Below are 9,452 nucleotides of genomic sequence, written 5' to 3' on the forward strand. Positions count from 1 at the left end.
GTCTCCAATCTCATTGTTTCTTGCAATTGGCTTGGTTCCTTTTCCTGTTTCATTCCTTGTTCTTTCACTACTCTTTCTTGTTTCCTCTTCTGTTCTTCCTTCTCCAATCTCGTTGTTTCCTTCAATTGGCTAGTCTCCCTCTTTTGTTTCATTCGTTGCTCTTTCACGACTCTTCCTTGTTTCCTCTCCTGTTCTTCCTTCTCCAATCTCGTGGTTTCCTTAATTTGGTTAATCTCCATTTTGTGTTTCATTCGCTGTTCTCTCACTACTCTTTCTTGTTTCCTCTCATGTCCTTCCTTCTCCAATCTCGTGGTTTCCTTAATTTGGTTAATCTACCTTTTGTGTTTCATTCGCTGCTCTTTTTGTTTCTCATTCTGCAATCTCGTTTCTTTCACTTTCTCCTCGTACTCAAACCTCGCTTTCTCCTTTAATCTGGCCTTGGCTTCTAACTGTTCGATCTGCACAGTGTGGTTCCTTAACGTTTCATTCTCCATTCTGTTTCTTTCCTCTCTTAACATCCTCAGCTCGTTTTGTAGTTCCCTCTCCCTGCTTTGGTGTTTCCGTAACTCAGAAGCTTTTTTTTCTCATTCCTTTCTCATTTCCGCACTTCTTTTGCATGCTTGCTCTCTCCTTTCATTTGTTCTCTCACCGTTTTCTTTTAGTTTTCCCAGATATTTCTCTGTTTTGTGCCCGAAGCCCGCCAATGTCCGCCAGCCTCGCCTGCCATGATCTTGTGGTTTGAATCGTTGGTTGGGAGCCCCGCCTCGTGCCGTGCCGTTCGCTGTGCCATTAATAGCAGCCTGCTCCGTGTTGCGCTGGAGTGCGATCACGCCGTTATTTTGCGTCTTTGTTTGCCGGCAAAGTTCGTGCTCAGTGAATGAGGGTGAGCGCTCCCACTGATTGCAATTAGCGGTGGGGTTATAAAAAGAACCGTCCCGGGCCATGGATCCTACCTCAAAACACATTTCTAACTCTATTACCCCCTGCTCCCTTTCTCCTTGAACTGCCATCTTGCTTCTCGGAATAATTTTTACCACTCGCAATTTGATGGGAATCGAGGGTCGCTCCCACACCCCTGAACCGATTCCCGTGAATCTAGTTGGAGGCGGGATGGATTTGAATCCCACACTCCTGGACACCAGTGTTACGAATTCGCGCCCACCGGCGTGCGAACGACCGCTTTTCACTAATAGTAGCCGCGTCGCCCACCAGATGGACAATTCAGTCGTGACCTTCCGGAACAACGCCAGAACCCTGTTATGGGTGGGTTCTTAATCCCACCATGGCCTAGCCAATTTTCTACCCCCGCAAAATAGGGTCAATCGCTGAATATCGATATACCTAAGTACTCGCGCGGGTCGCCTACCGGGAGACCGTACCTCGACGCAGGTCGGTTTGGACACGAACCGCTCAAGCGGTCCGTTCCATTCTGCAGTGATAACCGAGCGGGTATTATCGCCCGACCTTGCCGGATCCGATTCTATTTACCGGGTGTTTAAAACCCAACTACTATTCCGCAGTGCAAGATTGTATTCCAATAGGGGAAAGAGGACGCAACGAACGGTGTACATTTAACCAAGCACATTTATTTACTATGACACACGTACACAGGGTATACTAAACACGCATGCAGTAAGCAATGCAAACATGTATACAGGCAACAAAAGCACTACAACTGACTATAAGCAATTATCAATGTACAGCACTTACACAGTTCTACTTATAGATGGCGCCACCAACATTCATTCAAAAGAAAAGAAAAGACTACCCTCAAAGACAAGGGAGTCAGACAGGGTTCGTGGACCTTTATACCGTGGAGCCTTGGTGACCGAACTGGCCTCACGAGACTGCTGCAGGTGACCTGCACCCTCGTGGTGCCTTGATGGGCGAGTCGCGACGTCTGTCCCCACGGCAGCTAGGATAGCCGCGGCTGACTTGGGCCTTCCACGGGGCCGGCGAGCTCTCTCCGGCGCTCTACACTCGGGCGCGCAGGTTTGCGCCACAGAGCTGGCAGAGCAGCGCCTCCAGTCCGCGTCCCTGGTGCCACGCCCGGACTCCCCACCGACCGCGAGCTCCAACGAACGGGTCGTTCCACGGACCGCTTCTCCACAGTCAGGCCACCACGAGTCGAAGATCCCGACCAGGAAGAAGAAGCCACCAAAAGAAACCACACACACGACTTGGCTCCTGTGCACCCTTATATTCCTCCTGGCTTCTTGCTCCGCCCTCCTTCGAGATCCTGCGGGAAGCTTCGAGAAAACGGGCGTTGCCCATGTCCAACCCTCTCGCCCTCCCCCCCCCACTCTCGCGGCGCGGGGGGGGGGCAAGGGAATCGTTACATGGCCCAGGCCTAGGGAGATTCATTCCCCCAAAATGAGGCCCCTCCTTCACATGACCTTTGACCTCTGGCTCGAATTGCATTTCCCCCACACCAAAGCGCGGGAAAAGCAGGCGGGAAAATCCGTGCGCCACTGATGTTCCTTCTTGTTTTTCCCTCACGTTATCGAAATCCCTTGTTCCTTTTCCTCCGCAGAAATGGCCTTCATGAGCGGAGAGGGTTGCGATTTGGTTTATGGAGAAGGGGATCGGTAGTTGGCGTAGTGGGGAAGGTGGTTACGTGATTGGCGTAATTGTGGTTGGCGTTGTGGTTGAGGTGATGAGGATGGTGTGGTTTGTTGAGAGTTGTGGTTGTTGTGGTGGGAGGACGGTGGATCTGAAGCGGTTGTTTGAGAGCGACGTTGGTGATGGTGGTTTGGTTGTGGTTGGTGGTTGAGGCGATCTTGGTTGTTGTGATGGTGGCGTTGTGAAGGTGGTTGTGGTGGTTGGTCCAAAATAACGATAGTAAAGAAAAACGACTATCTCAAAGATCACAGCCCTGTGACACGAATAAATTTCCATTAAACAACGGTGGGGAAATCTAACTGAACACAGACTTATCGATCTAACTGAACTAAGGACCTTTATGGTGGTCTGCGAATTTCCACAGCCGTAACAGTATGTACGGTCCAATTGGAATCGAAGTACGTCTAACATACGGACCATAAAACGACACAAAACAAATCCTGGTGAGGGTATGCAATCTTTGATTGCTTGTCCTCGTTTTATTTGCCTTCATGGAATCTGTATAGTTATCATGTCTCGAGCCATAGAAGACTTTGGTATTCAGCTCATTGAATGAATGACGTTGAGATTTTCATTGCATGTTCTGCGATTGCTGTGTTGCCTAAATGGCTTATAAAATGTATACAGTATTTGCATTTACATTGTGCAATCAGTACCTTTGTTCATATGAGGTTCGGTACGAGTCACGTGCCAGATGACAAGTCGTCTTGCTTTGCCTTTTCTACAGTGGCAGCTCGATTGCTTGGCCTGTCTCCTCAAGCTGATCTGCCAGTTTGCTGTGGAGCCGGCAGATTTTGACATTTCCTTTGCTGACATCTTCACCTGGTCACCTGTGGTGGAGGGCACACGCAAACGCACGTGGCCAACCAAGGGTCGCAAAACCGGTGCCGATCACACAAGGAGCTCTCTCATTATCCCACGGCTCACCGACGTTGGTGCTTTTTAAACTTCCTGTTTTAATGGGGTTATATTAACGGTGCTAATTTTTGCTTTTTTGGGTGTGTTGCACGTAATCGTAATGAAGTTTCATTAATCAATATCACTCAACCTTCAGGAGAAGGTTTTTATTTTAATTTTTATTTTGCTTTTTCTCTTGTTTTTGTCTGTCCAACTGAGAATTTTTTTGTTGAAGTTTGAATTTGATCGTAAGCTGCTTTGCTTGTACTTCCTCTTGCAGACATTTTTGAAGCTTGTTAATGGTAGCGACCTTTTAAAGCACCTCATGACAGTATCCTTCACCTACAACAAACTCCCAGAAAGGCAAGTTGTGTGTGTGTGTGTGTGTGTGTGTGTGTGTGTGTGTGTGTGTGTGTGTGTGTGTGTGTGTGTGTGTGTGTGTGTGTGTGTGTGTGTGTGTGTGTGTGTGTGTGTGTGTGTGTGTGTATGTGTGTGGGGGGGGGTGGTTTATGTGTTTGTAATTGGTGTTTTGGTTTGTGTTGTAGGACACTGAAAGTAGAGCCAACGGACAAGACAAAACATGAAGGTGAGACAAACCTCCATAGCCTGAGGATTGTGGATCCTTCTCTGATATTGCAGCACAAATTTCCTTGCTTGTTGAGAGGCCACTTAAGTGGGCTGTCAGTCTTCATAAGCATGCCACTGTTATTACCCCACATACGCGAGGCAAAAAGTGGGTTTAAGCAATTGGGTTAAGTCTGTACGTCTGTCTGTCCGTCTTGTCAGTTTACGATTGCCAGTTTGTGAGCGAGGAACAGCATATTTAAATGGAATGTTATATTTTGAGGCCAAATCGGAACATGAATAAAATGACAAGTTTGTCTTTTTAACGTACTTTGGCTTAGAATTCATCCCGACTGCACATGCACAGAGACACGTGAGATAATATCTTTACTCAGTCTGCCTGTCTGACAGTCAAACGAAATGGAAAATCATTCCAAACAGGAAACTTATTGTTTTCAAGGGTATTATAAGGGACATAAATAACAGGCAGGAAGAACGAATGTAACGTGTTGTTTGCAGTGCCGATAGAAAGTTTACACCCCCTTTCAAAATTTTCACCTTTTGTTGCCTTGAAGCCTGGAATTAAGTTGCATTAATTCAGACTTTTCCACCTTTATTTACACATCGTAACCCACAACTTCCAAGTGAAAAACAAATTCTACAAATTTCAGAAAATTAATTAAAAATACAAAACTAGAATATCTTGGTTGGATAAGTGTTCACCCCCCTTACAATAGCAATTGTAAATTAGATCAGGTGTAACCAATCACCTTCAATATCACACACCAAGTTAACTGGCCTCCACCTGTGTTAAATTGTAGCGATTCTGATTATTTCAGAATCAAATCAGCAGTTCCTGTATATTTCCTCTGCTGGGTGGTGCATTTCACAGCAAAGACTCAACCATGAATACCAAGGAGCTTTCAAAAGACCTCCAGGATAAAGTTGTTTCAAGGCCCAAATTAGTGGATGGGTATAAAAATATTGCAAAGGCTTTGAATATCCCTTGGAGCACAGTCAAGACAATCATTAAGAAGTCATAATTATGAAGTATGGTGTATGGTACCATCAAGACTCTGCCTAGATCAGGCCGTTCCTCTAAACTGGATGACCAAGCAAAGAGGAGACTGATCAAAGAGGCAAATGGAAACTTTGAAAGAGCTACAGGTATTTATGGCAAAGACTGGTCTCTGTGTGCATGTGACAACAATATCCCAAGCACTCCACAAGTGTGACCTGTACAGTGGGGTGGCAAGAAAAAAACCATAACTCAAAAAAGCCCACCTTGAGTCCCATTTGAGGTATGCAAAAAAAAATACACTCTGGCGATTATGAAGCCATGTGGTAAAAAGTTTTGTGGTCTGATGAAACCTCGATGGAACTTTTTGGCCTAAATGCAAAGCGTACCATTTTGCGCAAACCCAACACAGCACATCACCCAAAGAACACCATCCCTACTGTCAAGCATGGTGGTCGCAGCATCATGTTATGGGGATGTTTCTCATCAGCAGGGACTGGGGCACTTGTCAGGACAGAAGGGAAAATGGATGGAGAAAAATACAGAAAAATCCTAGAGGAAAACCTGCTGCCCTTTGCGAGAAAGTTGAAATTTGGACGGAAGTTCACCTTTCAACATGACGACCCAAAGCACACAGTCACAGCTACACTGGAGTGGCTAAGTAACAAAAAGATAAATGTCCTTCAGTGGACCAGTCAGAGCCCTAACCAAAATCCAATCGAAAAATCTGTGGCACGACTTGAAAAATGCTGTCTTTCAATGCTCCCCACACAGCATGACTGAGTTTGAACGTTTTTTAGTTGTTTTTTTGTTGCAAATACTGTCGAGGCTCGTATGAGAGCTAACACACAGAACGTACAATAAGGGGAGCAGGAGACAAGAGGGGTGGGAGAGGGCCCTCTTGTTAGCACAAACAAAAAAAACAATGTGACACAGAGACGTGAGATCTGTGGAAGGGAGAGGGATGGGGTGGGGTACACAGGGTAAACAAGATGGATACTACAGAGACTTCCAGTTTCTTACATGACAGGGAGTTTCAGCAAAGAAAGCAGGGGATTTGAAGGAGGTGGGTTTGGGATGGATTAATGGAGGTAGAAAAGATCGTGGTTTTGGGTGGGGGAAGATAAGAGGTGGTGGTGAACAGCTGTTTTGAAGACCTGGAGGGAAGAATGGGATTGAAGAGAGTGTGGGAGTTTGTTTCAAAAGTGTGAAAAAAGAAGAATGAAAGAGTGAGAATGAGCAGTGATTCTTGATTTTCATAGTTTTACCAAAAGGGGGTTGCTGGTGGACCTTGAGCCCCTGTGGAATTATTGGGGCGCGAGGGGGGGGGGACAAATCTCAGACAGAGTGGGGGGGGCGAGGCCGGAGAGGAGATGTTAGAAGAAAGAAATACCGCTGACCTCACTGCGGGGGGGGGGGGGAGAGAGAGGGAGAGAGAGAAAGACACAGAAAGACACAGACAGACAGATAGACAGACAGGCCCACCGAAAGACTCAGCCTCATCGCGGAGATGCCATTGATCCTGAATGCCTTGGTTTGCACAGCGTGAAGCCGAGAAAGGTGAGAGGCGGGTGCATCAGTCCAGAGAGGAGAGCAGTACTCCATCAGGCTGCAGACGAAAGCTTGTATGTGGTCAGTAGCTTAGGTGTGCTAAGAAAGGACTTTGCATGATGGAGGATGCCCATTCGGCGACTGGCTTAGGATGCCAGCTTAGAAATGTGGCTTTCCCAAGTAAGATCATGACAGATGGTGAGACCCAGAAGCTTGAATGAAAGGACTTCTTCAAGAGGATCGTTGAGGAAGTAGTTGGGGGGGGGGGGGTTACAGACGGTCCTTTCGGAGAGACACGGTGAGATTGTGAGATTTGTCAGGGTTGAAAGACGTTTTCCACGTGTTGGACCAGTTTGTGATTTTATCCAGATCTGCAGGGAGTGAAGAGGCTGCGGCTTGCCGGTCTGAGGGATGACAGATGGTACAGCAGAGGGTGGAGTCATCAGCAAAGGGATTAAGAGGATTTTCCAGTCAGAGAGATCATTGATGAAAACCAGAAAAAGAACAGGGCCCAGAACACTGCCAGAACCTAAATCTATACTGACGTTCCCACAAACTAACCATTCCACGGGCCCCATGAGGACTTGTCCCTGCCCCATGAAGCCGGTCTAACTATACTAACCCATCCCCCTAACTCGGGTGTTCCTGTGCCCGAAGCAAGGGGGTCTTCCACACCTGCCCAGGGAATCCTGTTTACCCGAAGTGGCGAGGTTTGCTTTTTTTTTTTCCTTTTAATGTGCACCAGCGCGGAAACTCGCAACCTGCGCTCTTTTCCCGTGACATCATGGCAGCTGTTCACGCTTCGCGCACCTCGTCCCTTCTCAGACGGTAACATCCAGCAGGGATTTCCCTTCTGACGGATTCCAACCATTCGTGCAGCCACGACGTCACCCTGCGCATCCCAAGCAAGCCTCGCGTTTCGAGGGTTTCCCCACGCGAGCACACGTGCTCTGCTCGTCCGTAACCCGCGCCGCGGAATCCCCGATGACGTCACTCGCACCCCGAACCCGCGCGATTTCTCGCACAAGTCGGGGCACGCGTAACGCATCAGGGAAGCCGCTTTGTGCGCTCTGCGAACAGAATGCGCGGCGCAGGCCACATAGAGCTTTACACACACGCTCGCCTGGAGAACCCATCCGATCCAAATTCATCTCCCAGCCTACCTTCTGTCCGTCCGCGGGATCGGCTTACATCCACCGCGTGCGTTTCCGGACCGGATTTCACTCGCGCAGGCACGCAGGCGGCGGCCTCATGCGAAGCACAGCACGGACCCCGAGTGCGCTACCATGCGAATCCGGCACAGTCCTCAAAACGGCTACGGCCGCTACTCGGCCTTTGTCACTTGTCTGGCGCCGTCTTCGTCGCCATTCAACACACGCACTCCCACGTGCCATGTCGCTTACACACCTTGCCATCACACTCTCACTCGGACACGCGGTTGCGTGTTCCCGCATACCAACCGCCATTTCTCTTTCATACTGCGACCTCACACATGCAGTTTCTCTCACACACGGCCTTTGACCCACGCAGGCCATTTTACTTACGCACTCCATTTCACTCACGCATTTCACCACACTCGTAAACACACACACACACACACACACACACACACACACACACACACCGGGACAATCACACTGGGGATTTGCGCTACCACAAGGGGTCCCGGGGCCTCCATACCCCCCAAGCTCCGCGTGTACCCGTTCACAGCACTTGCCCACTCTAACTCGTTAAGCTCGGCCGGACCCACCTGGTCGCGATCCGCTTCAAGGGGGCATATTCCCTCCCCTCATTCCTGAAGAAGGCTATCCTGCTGCATGCAGCGGGCCACCAAACATTCCCTGAGCCTCCCTCATTGTCCCTTGCTAACTCCATGTTTGTGTGTTCGTCTTTAATTTCTTTTAATTCACCCTCTATCTCCCATGTCTCTGTTATTTCTTTTAATTCCTGCGTCTCCCTTTGTGTCTCTGTTAATTCCATCACCTCGTTCATTATTTCCATTTCTTCCTGGCTCCATTTTCCTTCCCATTTGAGTCGTTCTTCCTCTCTGAGCCCCATAAGTTGTTCATTATCTTTCCGGAGCTTTTCCATCTTTGTGGACTCCAACTTTGCTCTCTCCTTGAGTTGGTTAATTTCAAATTCATATCGTTTTGTTTTCTACCCCACCCTTTTTTTGTTTTCATATCTTTTTTGTTTTTTGTCTCTCATGTTCTTCATTCTCCAATCTCATTGTTTCTTTCAATTGTCCGATCTCCTTTTCCCGTTTCATTCGTCGTTCTTTCATTATCTCTGCGTACTTCAACCTTTCTTTCTTTTTCAGTTGTTCTTGTCTTTCTTTTTTAATTTCTTTCACCCCCTGTCCGACCGTCATTATTTCGCCTGTCACGTCCTTCTTGCCCACCTCCATCGCGGACCACACACCTTTTACACTCCCTTTCAATTCGTTCACCTCCTCTCGTATCGTGCCGATCTCCTTCGCCATTTTGCCTTTTGCTTCCTCCAATTCCTTCTTTAGTGCCTCTTGCCCTGCCTGGAGATTCAGCCCCATGCTCTGCGTTTCGCCCCGCAGTGTTCGCATATCGCTCCTGAATGCCTGCATATTCCCATCCATTTTGCCCCTCATCGCATCCAAATTGCCGTTCGTGGCTTGAACCGGTGGGCGAGAGCGCTTCCCCGTGCCGTGCGGCTCGTTGTGCTATTAATACCAACCCGCTCACGCCTCGTGCCGCGCTGAGGTGCGGCCGCACCGCCATTTTGCGACTCCGTTTTTGGTTGCCGGTAAAGTTCCTGCACAGGCCGC

The 9,452-nt window shown here is 48.4% G+C and overlaps 1 protein-coding gene across 7 annotated transcripts in view; it reads left to right on the forward strand.

Moving 5' to 3' along the window:
- The window catches only part of USP34 (ubiquitin specific peptidase 34), a 341,601-nt gene that overhangs the window by 181,689 nt on the left and 150,460 nt on the right, over positions 1-9,452 (forward strand). For all 7 annotated transcript variants that reach the window (XM_085890368.1, XM_085890370.1, XM_085890369.1 and 4 more), the window contains 3 exons: positions 3,350-3,553; positions 3,800-3,882; positions 4,065-4,105. In XM_085890368.1, coding sequence (XP_085746494.1) covers positions 3,350-3,553; positions 3,800-3,882; positions 4,065-4,105 — 328 coding nt within the window. The remainder of the gene's footprint in view (positions 1-3,349; positions 3,554-3,799; positions 3,883-4,064; positions 4,106-9,452) is intronic.

This window comes from Eptatretus burgeri, chromosome 7 (genome assembly GCF_056783735.1).
Source record: "Eptatretus burgeri isolate ZD-2024b chromosome 7, Ebu_testis_v1, whole genome shotgun sequence".
Taxonomy (NCBI): Eukaryota; Metazoa; Chordata; class Myxini; order Myxiniformes; family Myxinidae; genus Eptatretus; species Eptatretus burgeri.